Source organism: Emydura macquarii, unplaced genomic scaffold (assembly GCF_026122565.2).
Source record: "Emydura macquarii macquarii isolate MOO-44397 ecotype Brisbane River unplaced genomic scaffold, CSIRO-AGI_Emac_v2 contig_1348, whole genome shotgun sequence".
In the NCBI taxonomy this organism is placed as follows: domain Eukaryota; kingdom Metazoa; phylum Chordata; order Testudines; family Chelidae; genus Emydura; species Emydura macquarii.
The window spans coordinates 2,313,560-2,331,000 of NW_027131485.1; the positions used below are offsets into that span (position 1 = coordinate 2,313,560).

The following is a 17,441-nucleotide window of genomic DNA, read 5'->3' on the forward strand; positions in this document are numbered from 1 at the left end:
ATGTCAAAAATCCACACCCCGGAGAGCCCCCGTTACGCTGATCCAACCCTCCCAGGTAGACAGCGGTAGGTGGATGGAAGAATTCTTCTGTTGACCTAGCTGCAGCCGCCGGGGAGGTGAATTAACTGCAGGGAGGGGAGACCCCCTCTGGTCGCTGTAGTGAGTGTCTAGCTGAAGCTGTGCCGCTGCAGCCGTTTAAGGGCAGACGTAGCCTCAGGAAGGAGAATGTGAGAGAAACGGCAGCAGGTTTGATGATAAAGTCTGAGGCAGGCACAGCCAGGGCTGGGTCTGGCCCGCTCCTCTCACCTGCCTCTGGCCCAGCATGTCAAGTTCTGCCCGTTCTCTGCTTGTGCACCTCAGTCCTGTCCTGCAGCGCACACCCGCCTCTCACCCCCACCCCCACCCCATCCCTGCCCCTCTCATCCGTTTTCTGCCCTCCCGCCCTGTTCTGTGGCACATGGAGGGCGAAGGGGTTTGAAAGAGCAGCGGGTGTGAGATGCAGCCCCTCACACATTCTCACAGGGCCAGTGAAGCCTGGGGCTTGGCCCCGAGAGGCAATGGGAGGGCCCAGGGACCCTGCCCGTGCTGGAGGAGGAGAGGCAGGATCACTGCTGCACTTTCTGCAGTAGCCACACTAACAAACCAGACTCCTGCCGTGGCTCTGGGCTCTGCCATAGCAGAGATTGCCGGGGGGAGGCTGGTGGTGGCTGGCTCTTCTCATGCAGAGGGAGCAGCTGGGAGACCCTGCCGGGGAGCCTGCTCCCTCCTCAATGTGAGACACTCACTTCCCCCATGCCCTCCCAGGAGACGAGAGGCTGACTGCTAAGAGCATTGCTAGGCCCACCGGCCAGTGCCACTCCATGCGCACACTCCCCTCAGTCTCCGTCTCTTGCACAGGCTCTGTCTCACACGCACACACTCCTCCCGCTGCTCTGCTCCTTTTCTTTCCCTTCCCCACCCATTCCTCCTAGCTCTGTCCTTTCCTGTCTGTCATGGCCTCCTTCCTGCTCTAGCTCCCTTCCAGTGTCTTGTCCCTCCCTTCCCGCTCCCTCTCCCCAGTGTTTCTAAAGCCCCACCGATTAGCCAGACTCCCTGTTGCCCAGCTCAGCTTTACGCCTGTGTCCTTTCAAAGCAAGGCAAATTCCTTCTCAAGACCAGGTGTCGCTCCTTCACTGTTACAGCAATGGCCGGGTTACAAATCCTCCTCCAAACACCAGGCAGCAGCAGCAGCAAAGGTTTCCCATGATGGAGATTATTTCTCTCTTGCGAGAAAACTAACGGTAGTTTTTATTAGACCGTTCACTCCTACTGCAGCTTCAGAGTGAGACGTTAGTGCCCACAATAGGATCCAAACAAAATCAAGGGCTAATCATTCAGGTGTTGCCCTGGACAGCTTTAATCATGATAAATCTGCCTGGGCTGCCTCGGACAGCATTAGTGCTGGAGGCTGATCATTGGTACGAGCACGCGCCCAACTATTGCCTTCCGGCCGGTTCCAAGGCCCAGTGAGGGGAATGTGGTCCCTGGGGCTATAACGATTTACGTGCATCAAAGCAGAGCTTTTTCTGCAGCTTCCCTGTGCTTTCAGCTGACTGCAAGCACCCAGGCAGAGTGAGGGTGTCACAATATGATGCACGCTCAGCCCTGGTGTCCATGGCAGTGTTGTTGTAGCCATGTTGGTCCCAGGACATGAGAGAGAGACGAGGTTATATCTTCTGTTGGACCAACTTCTGTTGGTGGAAGAGACCGAAGCTCGTGTCTCCCACCCATTTGTGTCCCCGTCATTCAGGGCCATCACTGTGGGAGGCCGTTACTTTCTGCTCTGGTGTTCTCTCACACCTGCAAGGCCTTTGCTTTGCCTTCCGAGCTCTGCACTTCCACATTCAGGACACGTTTCTGCTAGAGATGGGGTCCACACCTGCTTGAAGAAGGCACCTGTCCTAGTGGAAAGGAGGCTCGTGAGGGGAAACAAGGAGCTAAATTACAATCAGTCCAGTGTCCTCTCCTACAGGCTGCAGAGAACATAGCATGTAATGTATTCCCCGCATCAGTGCGTTGTTATGGATCAGGAGGATAACCTCTCCTCCCTGCTCCAGGCTGCACTGGCTTCTGGGCTTTGCTCATAGAAGGGAAGAAGAAATCCTCCATTGTTCTTATTTTACAAGTGAAATCTCAAAGTTCTCCACCTCCTAGCAATGGGAAATGGCACCAAGCCATTAGGTTGCCTGGCCCCGCCTCTTCCTGCTCCTGCACCATCCTTTGCTACAGAAGATGCACAAGTTCAGTCTCTAACCTGCTTGGAAATGTCCCACTGCAGACGGTTCGGTTCTAATTATACCAGGAGTGGTATCCAACTTTCCTGCCCCCATCCTGTACGTGGTACAGGTAAAATCACCCCCTGGCCAGAAGTGGATTGTTTAGACCTACTGGGAGGCTGATAGCACAGCCACGTGCCTCTGGTGTCTAGGACAACTGATGCGGCTCTGAATACAGTGGGAGATGTGGGGGAGCCAAGTGGGGTGAACAACAGCCACGAGTAATGGGCCAAGAGATGGGGAGATCTCTGTAAGTGAGAGCTCTTGGATTAACAGCCTGGCTTTGTGCCTACACTCAGGCCACCACACACGCTTCCTCTGGTCAGGTGGGATGGGCCAATTGTTCCCTGGCTGTAAAACATCTCGCACGTTTTGAGCCCGGCAGCTGTGCTCAGAGTGGGCAAGTGAGCAGGTTCCTTGGGCCAGCGAAGGGCTGTCATTCATTCCTTGGCAACTGGACAACGGGGGGAGTGGGGGGAGGAGGCACTCTAAGCAGGGACTGTATTGTACTGCTCTTGGGTGGCCTGGAGTTAGTAGGACAGAGACAGGCCCTCCATCTGGCAGCAGTGGGGTGTCCAGGCTGGGGGGGGAGGGGAGGAGGCAGCCATTTGGTAATGGAAGCAATTGAATTAGTTGCTGTCATCTGTGCGCTGCTTGGGATGCGGTTACGGTTCAAACGCCATCCCCGGGAGGGGGCACTCCAGGGACGGGCCCTACCTGCTTTCAGTGACAGGCAGGACGGCATCCTGTAGTGGGGATGGAGGTGGCAGGTCAGAAAGGGAAAGCTGCGAGAGACAGACGGGACCTTGGGCCTCCCTGGGGCTAGAGGACTTTCTGGGGAAAGACTCAGAAGGTCTCACTGGCTCTGGTCCCCGTGTTCAGTTCTAGGGGGGATCTCTAGCCCAGCGTAGCCAGCTGAGAGAAGTAAGCCTGAGTCACGGCAGCCCTCCCCATGAAAGGGAGCAGGGGAGTCTTTGTGAGCAATCAAATCTCAAACGCTGGCCCTTGGACCCAGCCCTGCCGAGCGTGCTGTGAGCCCCAGAAGCCCAGGCAGCTCTGGCACCTCATCATAGCAGCACAAAGATTGACCCCAGACAGCCCCCGTGGCTCTCATGTTGTATAGCCAATGTGCTCCCAGAGGGGCTGGAGCAATGGAGCTTGGCGACACCAAGAATTTAAGCTGCACTGTCCAAATGGTACAAAGACCCTCGCTCCTCAGACGCAAGAAGGTGTGTTCCTTAGCTGTAGCCAGCCCAACATTTTGATGCACGTTTCCACAGGCTTTGTTCTGCTCAAGTTCCCAGTCCTTTGTCTCCAGATGTCCTTGCACCATAGACTTCAGCTGCATCTGGGTCTTCGGCCCTAGTCAGCCCAAACCACGTCCTTTACTGCTTTCTGTTGTTTGTTCTCCCATCTCTAATCACAAGCACCTCTGGGGCTGTAGCTACACCCAAGAGCCATGTCCTCTAACTGCTCCCAGGCCTTTGCCCCTGTTAAAACCAGTGACCTCTGTCCTTAGCTTCTGGTTCCTTTGGCCAACCAAGCTCTCAGTTCTCTCGTCATACTCCCAGGTTTCTTCTACCCCTGCTCCAATGAGCACTGGGCTCCACTATCTCTTGCTCTTCGTTTATAGTCACTGACAGTTCCTTCTTGTTGTTGTTGGACACTGTCATTAGTTGTTCTTTATTCTTCCTGCAAATTCACAACAGCAATATTAATACTGTAGCTGTTGGAGAAGCTGAGCAAAATCCAACTGGAAATAAACAGTAGGAGAAATGCCCAGGGGTTTTAGGCAGGGGATAATTCTGGAGGGCAGAATATCCTGGCTTTGTTCCCAATGGAGAGAAATCTGTGTAAATGGAGAGACAGTGATGGAGGCAGGACAGGAGCAGGAGAATCTGTTCTTGACTGGAAAGCGTAGGGCTCCCTCCACAGTGAATATGATACCATGTAAAGTGCAGGTAGCTTCAAATATGTCTCATTTGGCTCAGCCGAAATCTTGGTGGTCGTTCTTCCTGTCTCCTGTTTAGAGCTCTGAGAACTCCTGCAGGTGAGACAGCTTTTCTGGGTCACTGCTAGGGAGCCATTAGTGGGCATATTTACTAGGAAATTCAATCCCCGCTCACGCTTCCCTCTAATTGATTGAGGAGTTTCTTTGAAGTGAAGAAATCAATTTAGTGTCTGAAGGGGCATGTGAGGGAGGGGAAAGGAGGGCCTTAGAGAAGAGGCTTCAGGTAAAAAGTTTCTTTATTTCACACCTGCTGGAGACGGGTGATCAGAGACTCAATCTGCAGTTTGCCTCTTAAATGGACACACCTGGGCAAGTACAGACCATCTCTATATTTCACTGGACACATATGGAAACCTCCATCCTGACCACCACAGTCATTTAATTGGAACCTCACGTCAGTTTTTGGTGAGGGCCAGTCTCCACTTTGTTCCTGGACGTACCTGGATTATTGCAGACAGCACCCCAAATCCTCCAGTACACCTGAACTCACCTGTCCAAGACTCAGCTCCGCAGATCTCAGTGCTGGTAAGATGGGGAGGACCTCAGTGGGGAAGAGATGCTCTGAGCGTGGGGCTGATGCCGGGGGTCATGCCCAGTGTCATCCTGCCTATTGAAATACATCTTCCTCTTCAGCTTCTGTGACCTCACACCCACCTGGAGCAGAGTCTGGCTCAAGATTGCCATGTTCCTAGGGGCAGTTCCCTCCTTTTGGGCTGACTTAGCCTCTTCAGAAGAGGATGTTCTGGGCAGTGCTAATCGGAGAAGGAATCCTGTTAGTGCCAGGGTGGGACTTTCCTCTCCTCAATGTCCTATTAATGCTGAGGAGTGAAGGGGTGAAATTAGCTTTGGGGTGGGGCATTTCCTCTCCCCTCCTGGGCAGATGAACTCATTTCTCTCTTTCTCTCCCCCACTTCTCAGCTGGTAACTTATCCTCCCGAAATTTCATGTCTCTGTGGTTTGCTGGAGGGTGGAAGTTGGGCTCCCTCATGGTCACAGTGTTGGCATTGAGTGAATATTGTAGATTGCCCAGCACGCTGCAGATGCTATATAAGTAACGAACAAAAATTGGCATGGTTTTCTTTAGGGGATGGGCAAGGTGGTTTGGCTCGAGAACCGTCCTGTCTCTCTCTCCCTGCTAGAAACCTTGAACTGACCCCAGACGCGCTTGGCGGTTGAAGAGATCTCTGTTCAGCTTTGATATTCCACGTGTACTGGCCTTGGCTAGGACCTGAAACACCCCAGTGTCGCGAGTCTATTCCGATGTTGCCTCCGAGCTGACAAACGAGCAGGATGCAGTACAGCCACGATTATCTGCCAGCCGTGAACTGAAACCGGATTATGCTCCCTCCACAGGAGTGTCAGAGGAGCAAGGTCTGGATCATTGTGGCTGCATCTGGCCATCTGCCTTTGAAGTCTGGTTGTCCCAACTATCAGGACCCAGCAGAGCCAGCCAGCTCGCCAGGACATCCGTATGTGACACAGGCTGCAGTCTCAATCCTTCCCTCAAGTCTTGGGTGCTGGGATCCTGCCCAGCACCCAGGCCATGCTGAAAGTGGCTGCCACTCTCACCAGGGGGAGAGGGAGATCAGATGGCAGGCTCTGAAGTCTCCTTCAGGAGCAAGCAACTCTGTAGTCTTCAGGCTTCTAAGCCAGCTCCCCCCATTATCCAAAATCCTCCAATCAGAGAACCCATCCCCTCCTGCTTCGGAGCATGGCCCAACCTCTAGCTGCTGGGGGCAGGAAGATATATGGGCAAGTCATTCCAGAGTGTCTCTGTTCGGGGCTTCTCACTCCTTGCTCTGCACCATCTGGGTCCTGGCCTGTGTCAGAGATGGGCAGCCTGGTCAGATGCAGCAGTCTGTTGATCTGACCCTTGCACACCAATTCCTATACTAGTTCTCCCCAGACCGCTGGCTGACTGAGCTTGATAGTGTCCTGGCAACCTCCCCAGAGAGCTTCCCAGCCCCTGGAGGATCGGATCCTCATGTTTGATCACCAGATTATTTAACCCAACAGGAGGGTCTCCCAGATCCTGGAGTTCCACTTTCTTCAATCTTGAGTTGTTTGTTCCTCATTGTCCATGAAACAAAGCCCTGGCATCAGGTGCTGGGGTGCTCATGGCAGGGGCAAAGGGTGGATGGTGCGGTCTGCCCCGGCTTGATCAACTCTCTGATCTCATTGCTATGTGATTTCATGTGAGATGCAACCAGCTGCAGGCCGCCTAAGCACCAACCCCCCAAAGGAATTTGCATTTACCCTGCTTTGATTTTCCTCCTGCATCGTAAGATCTGTTGCAGCTTGTTACGGGCAGCATTTTCCACACCCATCTGTCCGCTTTCAAGCTGTCTGGATGCGTGCGTGCTAACGGGCACGGACAGGGAGGCTGTTTCCCAGAGGCACCTGTGCAATGATACTGAGAGCAGCAGCTCCAAGTGAAAGGAGACCTGATGGCTCCTTGCTTTATAATAGGGACAAATGTGCAGCAATGGGAGGCTGAAACTGCCAGGCTTGATTCAGTTTTCAGCACAACCTGGATCTCAGCGCTCAGGTCTGGCTAGTTTTCACCCACTCCCCTCTATCCCCCCACCACGTGTACAAAAGCCCCTTTCTTTACTGCAGTCTGCCCCTGCTCTACCTCCTGCCTCGCTGTTGAAATCAGTGGGGCTGGACCTGCTGACCACCCCAGGGTCTGAAACAGAGACGATGACTGGGAAGGGCCAAACTATGGAGCCATCTGAACCTTGGAAACCTGCTCCATTGTTTTGCCTGGTTACAGTCTGTTGCAGTTCCGAGTGTACCATTCCACTGTCTAGCAGATTGCCCAAGGCAGCTGAGGTGCCACCTGTGACTCCCTTTCCCAGTGTTTTGATCCAGCAGGGACTCTGGGGTCAGCCAATGGCTTGCTTGCATGAGCAGTGTCTCCTTGGTTAATCTGGACTACAGTGTAACCGGAGTCAGGTCTCCCCAGGGGGCAAGGCTCTTTCACATTTCCCCTCCCCCTGGTGGATGCAGTGGGATTCTCATGGGCCAGAAAGGCAGGAATCCTCCACCTCCATCAACATCTCCTTTCCACCCAGGTGCAGCAGCTCTGCTCGTGTCCCTAGTGGAGGATGTTCGGGCCAGAATACATGGTGTCTTCGCTCCCAGCTGCATCTCACTTTTATAGCCCTGCTTTCTCGGCCCAGCTTGCATCCGCTCCTGTCTGCAGCCTTGTCCTCCCAGCTCCTCTTTTCAGCTACCCGCTCTTCCAGCCCTGCAGCCCCCCGGAGCCCTGCAAACAAGCACTGCTGCTGGCGAGCCAAGGTGCAGGTTTGGGGATGCTGGACGACTTTTCAGGTAAGCTAGACGAAGGGACCCCAGTGGACAGAGGTAAATGCCCCAGTTTCCAGCAAAGTCCTTGCTTTGAGCCCCGCCCTGGGAAAGTCCGGAGATACGGGAATTTAAAATCAATGCAACACGATTGTGTAGGAGAGAGGTTCAGTTCAGAGGCTTTGAAAATGTCTTGGTTTGTCATTGTCCTCTCTCTCTGGACCCTGCCCAGCTGGACTCCAGCTACTGTGGCCAGTGAAAGGATACAAAAGGTAGTGCTAATAAAAAACCAAAATAAACCTCACCCTGCCTTAAAAGATTTCTGCGCTATCATGTATCGTATGCAAAGCCCTTGACAGAGCAGGGCTGTGTGACTGGCCCCAGAGACCTGCTGTGCTCATTGGTGGCTTTGCCTCTTCTGTGTTACGTGCCCAGCCCCCAAAGCGCGCGCGGCCATGCCCAGGCTTTTCAAGCAGGTTTATTTTCTGAACAGAGGGTAGTGAAAAACCAGAAAACAGCCTTTTAACTTCTTTCTTGGCCTCCGGGCCACGCTTCCCCGCGACCTCTGGCTCTGTTGCCCCTGGCAGTTTCCCCAGTTTCAGTCAGTTTTGCTCCCTTCCTGGAGCAACTGCCCCAGGGTTGCTTCCATGAGCCCCTTGCCCCGGGTACCCAGCACTGGAGTTAGCTCCACTCCGGTGTGGCTTTCCCTCCCCAAAGTGCAGCCTGTCTCTGTCCAGCTGCCACTAGCAGCCCTTGATAAGCCTAGGTGAAGCTAAGCCTCTTTAATTGGCTGGATCGGGCACATCTGCTCTGGTCCAGGGGAGCTGGGCTTAGTTCACCCACAGGGACCAACTACCCTGTGACAGCATCCCAAGTGCAAGCTGATTGTCTTTTTGTTCTGTGTTTGTACAGCACCTAGCACAATGGGGTCTTGGTCCCTGGCTGGGGCTCCAGGGCACTAGTACTATACAGATGATAACCTTACTGCCACCCAACCCACCGAAATATGTTCGAGCTCAGGAAGCCCTCAGACTCTACAGGGATGGGGGCTGCAGAGGTACCCCAGATAGACGGAGGGAAGGCATGAGGCAGAAGTGCATGTGTATATTTACAGACACAGACAGGGAGAGGGGTCAGCAAGGGAACCTATTATTCATTGTCACCTGAAGATGCTGGCATGGCTGCTGTTACTGTTTCTGGTATTTCTCTCAGGAGGTTACGTATGAACACCCCATAAAGCATTTCAGTTTGGATGGTGAGGGCGAGTCGTGTCTGGTGGCACCGGGAAATGGCCCAGGTGCAATCAGCTGAATGAAATATGGATGCTGAGGGGTGAAGGCTTTTTAGACTTAAAATCTCTTGAGGGGTCGCCTCGTGTGTTTGATGGAAAGGTCTCGGTCTCAATGACGAGAGACAGACGCCCTGATAAGGGGGCAGGCGGTGCATGAGAGGGCACGGGGCTAATTCTTCGTCAGTGGGGAAAGGAGGGGTGGACAGTGCCCAGGGGAGGGGGCAGGGCTAGCACGGTGCCCAGGGGAGGCTACGGTGAGTAGCAGTCGCTCATTTGCGGCCACCGTGGCTGACTTCGTTTTCCTCCAGAGGAAACTCGGCCTCTGAAGCAGAGAAGAACCCGAGCCAATTACAGCAGCTGGCAGCTGGAGGAGCTGGAATCGGCCTTTGAGACCACACACTACCCTGACGTCTTCATGAGGGAGGCCCTAGCTCTCCGGCTAGACCTGCTAGAGGCCAGGGTTCAGGTACCGGGCGCTCGCGGGGCACTGAGCTCCAGGCTAATCCTTGCCAATGGCACTGGTGACGGAGGAGCCCACCTCGGGCAGGGGAAGGTAAGAGGCGGGAGGCAGCCTTTAGATGACAGGATCAGCTCTGCTGTCCACTGGCTCCGGTGGCAGGAACTCTGCAGCCACAGGTCAGGACAGGTGGGAGAGAGTCTGTCATGGGGGAGAGCTGGGATAAGGATCAGATCTCCTCTTAGGATTGGGAAATGGTTCAAGTGGGGAATGTCTCCCAGCTGCATGGTGGGGGCAGTGTGAGCCTGTCGGATCTACCCAGCACGGCCCCTGCTCTCTAGCCTGCGTTTTCCCTCATCTCACCTCGGCTTTGACAGCTGCCCTACCCAGAGCTTGGCTGCCATTCGCCATGGCTCTGCAGAACCAGGGCAACGGATCCCTCCCATTTCTGGAGTGACCAGTGTGGGGAAATGAGGCTTGAGGCTCTCATCCGGCTTGGAGTAAGAGAGGTGCTTGTGTCCCCCAGCTTTTTCTGGAGCCCCAGATCATGAGGCAGGGAGTGGTGAGCAGGGCCCCCGTGTGAAAGTGTCCAGTTCCCTGGCTCGGGGTGCAAAGGGGAGTGGGGATTCTCCCTCTCGCACTGACTGGGGGGCTCAAGAATCTGCTGTGGGCAAAATGAGATTCCCCCCCCACCCCCCCATTATGTGACGTGATCTGAAATTTCTGTTTTGGTTTAAAAAAAACCCGTTACTTGTGTACCCATCTCTGTCCGGATTCTTGCAGCCCGTGGAGACAGATGCAGGATGGATGCTTTATAAACCCCATGGTTTATAAACCCTATGTGAAAGTGAAGGCAGGAAAAATGGCCCTGTCCAGTGCCTATGAAATGGTTTGTTAATGCCTGTTTTCCTTTGGTTTTCCCTAGGTTTGGTTCCAGAACCGCAGGGCGAAGATGAGGAGACAACTGAAACTGCAGGGACGAGCTCCAGATGGACCCCTCACTAGGGACTCGTCTTCCTCGGGAGACAAGAAGCCCCAAGTCTCCCAGGAAATCAAAGGTTCAAGTAAGAGCTCTGGAGCAGGAAAAATGGAAGGAGACACAGATCACTGGCCAAGCACTGGCCCCAAAGCACAGACCCCTCCTGGGCCTCCCCTGTACAGGGGAGCTGAGGCCACCGGGAGGCCAAAGCCAGAGGAAATTTGCTCTTGCAGCACTGCCAACTTGCAGGTCGAGGCACGAGACCATGAGGCTGAAATCGAGCCCCCTGCAGCTCACGAGCAGCCTGACTCAGACCCAGACCCAGCTGGGTGTTGGACCACACATAAGAACATAGGAAGGCCATACTGGGTCAGACCAATGGTCCATCTAGCCCAGTGTCCTGTCTTCCGACAGTGGCCAATGCCAGGTGCTCCAGAAGGAATGACTAGAGCAGGTAATCATCAAGTGAGCCATCCCATCGGCCATTCCCAGCCTCTGGCAAACAGCAATCCCTGCCTGTTCTGGCTAATAGCCATTGATGGACGTATCCTCCAAGAACTTACCTAGTTCTTTTTTGAACCCCGTTATAGTCTTTGCCTTCACAACATCCTCTGGCAAGGAGTTCCACAGGTTGATTGTGCATTGTGTGAAGAAATACTTCATTTTGTTCCTTTTAAGCCTGCTGCCTATTAATTAATTTAGTGACCCCTAGTTTTTGTATTATGAGAGTAAATAACACTTCCTCATTTACTTTCCTCCACACCAGTCATGATTTTATAGACCTCTATCATATCTCCCCACTTAGTTGTCTCTTTTCCAAGTTGAAAAGTCCCAGTATTATTAATCTTTCCTCATTTGGAAGCTTTTCCATACCCTTAATCATTTTAGTTGCCCTTTCCTGTACCTTTTCCAATTTCAATATATCTTTCCTGAGATGGTGTGACCGGATCTGTATGCTGTATTCAAGATGTGGGCATACCATAGATTTCTAAGGAGACAATACACAATATTTTATGTCTTATCTATCCCTTTCCTATGGATTCCCAACGTTCTGTTAGCTTTTTTGACAGCTGCTGCACATTGAACAGATGTTTTCTGAGAACTATCCTCATTGACGCCAAAATCTCTTTCTTGAGTGGTAACAGCTAATTTAGACCCAATCATTTTATATGTATAGTTGAGATGATGTTTCCAATGTTTTCCAAAACATTGAATTTCATCTGCCATTTGTTGTCCAGTCACCAGTTTTGTGACATCCCTTTGTAACTCTTCAGAGTCTGCTTTGGACTTAACTATCTTGAGTAGTTTTGTATTATCTGCAAATTTTGCAAACTCACTGTTTACTCCTTTTTCCAGATCATTTATGAATACGTTGAACAGTACTGGTCCCAGTACAGACCCCTGGGGGACATCATTATTTATCTTTCTCCATTCTGAAAACGCACCATTTATTCCTACCCTCTGTGTCCTATCTTTTAACCAGTTACTGAGCCAGGAAAAGACCTTCCCTCTTACCCCATGACCGCCTACTTTGCTTAAGAAACTTTGGTGAGGGACCTTGTCAAAGGCTTGCTGAAAATCTAAGTACAGTACACTATAGTCACTGGATCACCCTTGTCCACATGATTGTTGAACCCCCTCAAAGAATTCTAGTAGATTGGTGAGGCATGATTTCCCTTTACAAAAACCATGTTGACTCTTCCCCAACAAATTGTATTCATCTATGTGTCTGATCATTCTGTTCTTTACTATAGTTTCAACCAATTTGCCTGGTACTGAAGTTAGGCTTACCGGCCTGTAATTGCCAGCATCGCCTCTGGAGCCTTTCTAAAAAATTGGCGTCACATTAGCTAGTACAGTCATCTGGTGCAGAAGCTGATTTAAATGATAGGTTACATACCACAGTTAGTAGTTCTGCAATTTCACATTTGAGTACCTTCAGAACTCTTGGGTGGATACCATCTGGTCCTGGTGACTTGTTACCATTTAATTTATCTATTTGTTCCAAAACCTCCTCTAATGACACCTCAATCTGGGACAATTTCTCAGATTTGTCATCTAAAAAGAATGGCTCAGCTTTGGAAATCTCCCTCACCTCCTCAGCCGTGAAGACCAATGCAAGGAATTCATTTAGTTTCTCCGCAATAGCCTCATGTTCCTTGAGTGCTCCTTTAGCATCTCGATTGTCCAGTTGCCCCACTGCTTATTTAGCAGGCTTCCTGCTGCTGATGTACTTCAAAAGTGTTTTTGCTGTTACTTTTTGAGTCTTGGCTAGTTGTTCTTCAAATTCTTTTTTTTGCCTTCCTAATTGTATTTTTACACTTCGCTTGCCAGTGTATGCTCCATTCTATTTCCTCAATAGGATTTAACTTCCACTTTTTAAAAAATGCCTTTTTGCCTTTAACTGCTTCTTTTACTTTGTTTTGCCATGATGGCACTTTTTTGGTCTGTTTTTTAATTAGGTGTATACATTTAAATTGAGCCTCTATTATGGCGTCTTTTTAAAAAATTCCATGCAGCTTGCAGGGATTTCACTTTTGGCACTATACCTTTTAATTTCTGTTTAACTAACTTCCTCATTTTTGTTTGGTTTCCCTTTCTGAAACTTTGCTACTTTGGTGTCATCCCCTTCCCTCCCCCTCAGGGCTGTTACATTTTATTATGTTATGGTCACTATTACCAAGCAGTTCAGCTATGTTCACCTCTTGGACCAGATCCTGTGCTCCATTTAGGACTAAATCAAGAATTGCCTCTCCTCTTGTGGGTTCTGGGACTAGCGGCTTCAAGAAGCAGTTATTTAAGGTGTCAAGAAACTTTATCCGTCCTGAGGTGACATGTACCCAGTCAATATGGGGATAGTTGAAATACTCCATTATGATTTAGTTTTTTAATTTGTATAGCCTATCTAAACTCCCTGAGCATTTCACAATCACTATCACCATCCTGGTTAGATGGTTGTATATCCCTACTGCTACATTTTTATTATTCAAGCATGGAATTACTACCCATAGAGGTTCTATGGCACAGTTTGATTCATTTAAGATTTTTATTTCATTTGACTTATGCTTTCTTTCACATATAGTGCCACTCCCCCACCAGGATGACCTATTCTGTCCTTCTGATATCTTTTGTACTCTGGTATTACTGTGTCCCATTGACTATCCTCATTCCACCAAGTGTCTGTGTTGCCTATTATATAAATATCCTCATTTAATAGGAGGCACTCAGGTTCACCCATCTTTGTATTTAGACTTCTAGCATTTGCACATAAGCACTTAAAAATTGTTACTTTTTAACTGTCTGCCATTATGTGATGTGATTGATAGTGCCTGAAAATGATGCTGATGTCAGTCTCTTCCCTCCTCCCCCTTACCTCTCCAACCTCTAGGCCTTGGACCTTTGCTCCCAAACAAAGACGGTAACCCAGGGGTCAGGAACCTGTGGCATGCGTGCCAAAAGTGGCACACATGCTAACTTTGAGTGGCATGTGGTGCCCTGGCCGGAGCCACGCTACTTCGTACTCACCGCTGACACAGCTGCTGGAACGGGGGCTGCAAACCTGCCTCCAGCGCGGATACAGCCTCCAGAACGGGGGCTGCAGACCTGGCGCAGACACTGCCGCCAGCACTGGGAGAGGGGCAGGGTAAAGATTGGGCATGGCCCTTTGTTAAGGTTGCCAACCCTGCGCTAACCATTTCTTCAGGGGGTTATAGTCTCTGTGAATGGAGCAAGGGAGCATCAGAGGCACTAAAGGGGCTTCCCAAGCCAGCTGAGGGCCATTGTCCAGCCTTGTCATTTGTCCATCTCTGAGCGCACTTGGTGTTTGGTAGCTGATGCCTGAACTCCCTTCTCTCTGGTTGGCGTCTACATTACACTGCCCAGCAGCTGCACTGAACTGCGACAGCAGCGTGTGCTGAGACTTTGGGTCTAAGACACCCTGGTTAAAATCCTTCCATATCTGAGCAGGGGCAGACCCATTCATTTCCTGTCCCATGTTTATTTCTCAAGATCCCTTCCCTAGAACACTCGCATTAGCATATTGGTAGCAGCGGGATCATCATCGCCTCTCTGCTCTGGGTCAGGGACACTTCTTCAGGTCAGGCTATTTCTGTCACGTGCTCTGATGCAATGAGCCTGCGTTTGATGCATATCTGAGGCCTGGGAGCCCTCAGGGGAGTCCAGGCAGTAGAATGGGGACCCTCCGCTGTGTGCTGACAGTGTAGAAGTATAAAGCAGGCAGACTCCTGAGCTTCACACTATTATAGCATGGCTCTTGGGGCCCATGTGGAGTTCTCATCCGCTGCCCAGAGCCAGGGTCTCCGTCCATGGTTTCAACACAGGGCCTTGTGTTATTCCCTTCACGAACACCAGAGGGTGTCCAGGTTCTGCGGGTGTCACAGCTCCTTGGCAGGTGCCTGGCCTGGGTGAGGTGAGAAATTGTGAAATGCCCAAATTCACCAGTGGCTGGACATTTGCTTCTAGGCAAACACTGTGAGGTGCTGAGGTGCGGGAGATTCCACAGCAGTGTCATTTGGGGGAGCAGGGGCCTGGCAGTAACCAGAGCTGACTGCTTTACAGAGGGCATAACATCTGTCCTTCAGTCATCCCATTGTCTGTGTGGGGGAGTATCTGGCTCAGCCTTTCCCTTCCTCACCCCAGAAGCTGACTCAATGTCAATGGTCCTAGCATAGGGCTAGTGGGGGTGCAGGGGAGCCTTTTTTCCTCATCAGTTCTTGTCTGACCAAAATGCTCCAGCATAGCCATAGACAGATGAGACAGACTGTACGGTGAGGCCCAATTCTGCACGTGCTGTGGGGACCAGGTGCCCGATCCTTCCACCTCCTAAAAGCCTTTGCATTTCTGATACTCATGAATGATCCTGTGATGAATGAAAGGGGGGGAAGTAAAGTAAGATGAAAGGGGAAGCACAATGCACACTCAACCAGACCCGATGAGCTGGCACGCCTCCACATTCATGGTCTGTACCACGTCTTTTTGATGTCAGATGCTGAGCAGAAGTATTGGATGATTAGCAATGCCGCTGCCTTTAAAGTGATTAGCTTTTTCTTCCTGTTGGATGATGATCAAATAAGTCCTAGACAAGAAATTGGTCCATAGACATGTTCTAGAGTCACACCCTGTATAGTGGAAACTCCCTCTCTGTCCCCTACTGATCAGAGAGCAAAGAAACCAGGCCAGGAATCTGAGTCAGACGTGGGCTAAGAATCATGTGTTTCCTTCTTGAGTTGCCCAATGCACAGAAGTGAAGAAAAGCGTTTCCAAAGGCAGAATTTGTGGGCGAGAGGAAATTTCTGAGCTGACCAATGAGAACAGAGCAGCCAGCAACGCTAGTTGCAGAATACATGAATGCCACTCATGCAGCATGTGGAAAATCCCAATGCTGAAGAGCCAGGTGGCTGAATGATAACAGAGATCATTATCTGTGCACATGTAAATGCCTGGGTGTGCAGGTATATGGGAGTGTGTCAGCATGCATGCACTTGTATGTTTGCAGGCGGGCACACGCATGTAAGCATACACGCATGCTTGTCCTTTCAGGGCCTGCAAGTGTGGGAGAATCTGTGCGAAAGAGAAAGAAGCCACAACAGCTCTTACTGCTATTATAAGTTACGGCAGCCCTGCCTGTGTGAATCTCTTCCCAGCCCTGTGCCTAGATCGCCAGTCCAAAGGCTACTCTCTGACAATCAGCAGGGCAAGTACGGTTTCTTGGTTGCATGTTTGTACAGTGCCTAGCGCGGTGGCATCCTGCGGGGGGCATTATCTCAAAACAGCCAATAAATAATAGGAAACTCTGTCCCTTTTCTTTTAGAAAATAAATGAAAAAAAAAAATTAATCCTCGGTTTCTGTCCTTTTATTTGACATCTCACCTCCCCCATCTCTTCCTGCCCTCTGCTTCCCAATGCTGCTCTGTGTCTGTTCTGGTGCATTCGAATCTTCATGCTCTGGCTAGCCGCCTTTGCTGCTCTGTTACTTCAGGGGAGAGCGCATCGGCACCTTTGTCTCCTGACTGTTTGAATGGCGTTTCAGTCTGCTCAGTTGTCCGCGGGCCGCATTTTCAAACCGTGGCCTCCCCTTGTGCCCACACTGTCTCTTGCCCATGTGTTTTTGGAAGGAGAGGGCAGGCAAATCCCCACTAGTGAATATTCACCCAGTGCAGATGAGTTTTGCGAATGTCAATTCTGCTGCTTGTGTGTGTGTGAGAGAGCTAATACATTCCCAACATGCTCACGTCAGTGCTGACATGCGCAAAATTAGAGACCCGCCTGAGGCTCCTTTGAAAACTGCGCTCATACAAGCTTGTTCCATAGCAGGCTCTAATAGATGCAGGGGAAGGATATACCTGGTGTGTGGGTGTGTGTTGTTGCCAATTCTCTTGATTTTATTGCAAATCTCATGATGTTTGCTGTTTTTCCTAAAGCTCCAGCTCCTAGGCTCACGGGTTTACATGAGAAAAATGTAGTGTTGCCAGCTCCTGCGATTTGTGCTACTTGATATTTTTCTTAAAGCCCCAGCTCTTGGAGTCATGTTATTACATGAGGGTCTCAGCTTTTCTTTTTTTTAACGTCTCTAGCCCCGCCCTCATTGTGGAGAAAAGATTGAAAACATGACCCCTAAAGGCTCAAACACCAAGAAGAAAACACAACAAACCTCAGATTTATTTTTTTATTTATTTAAAATCTCTCTCTTTTTTGTGGGGGAGGAGGGAAGCGTGGATCTCAGTTTTGTAATCCTTGGGGTTGGCAATACTGACATGGTGTCTTTTGTAGAGTATATGTGTTGTGCCCTTCTCAGCTTTGTGTATGTCGGGGTGACTCTTGTGTACATGGGGGGGTGTGCTGTTTGCACGGTTCTCAGCATGTGTGTGTGGCATGGGTTGTCTCTTGTGTTCACGCTCTGAGGTGTGTATTTGGGATTTGTCTCTGCACAGCAAGTAGCCGCTTAGGGGAATCGTTTCCTGATGTACCAGAACTTGTTGCTGTGCACTGGGGGGACTGGAGGGGAAGTGCCGATGGTGGAACCATGGCGAGGGTGTGACTAACTCAGGAGCTGTGTCTGT

At 50.8% G+C, this 17,441-nt stretch overlaps 1 protein-coding gene across 1 annotated transcript in view; it reads left to right on the forward strand.

Moving 5' to 3' along the window:
- Positions 1–17,441, forward strand: part of LOC137155253 (retina and anterior neural fold homeobox protein 2-like) — a 27,599-nt gene continuing 10,158 nt past the window's right edge. The window contains exons 1-4 of the mRNA XM_067551459.1: positions 1–65; positions 7,562–7,662; positions 9,235–9,392; positions 10,309–10,447. Coding sequence (XP_067407560.1) covers positions 1–65; positions 7,562–7,662; positions 9,235–9,392; positions 10,309–10,447 — 463 coding nt within the window. The remainder of the gene's footprint in view (positions 66–7,561; positions 7,663–9,234; positions 9,393–10,308; positions 10,448–17,441) is intronic.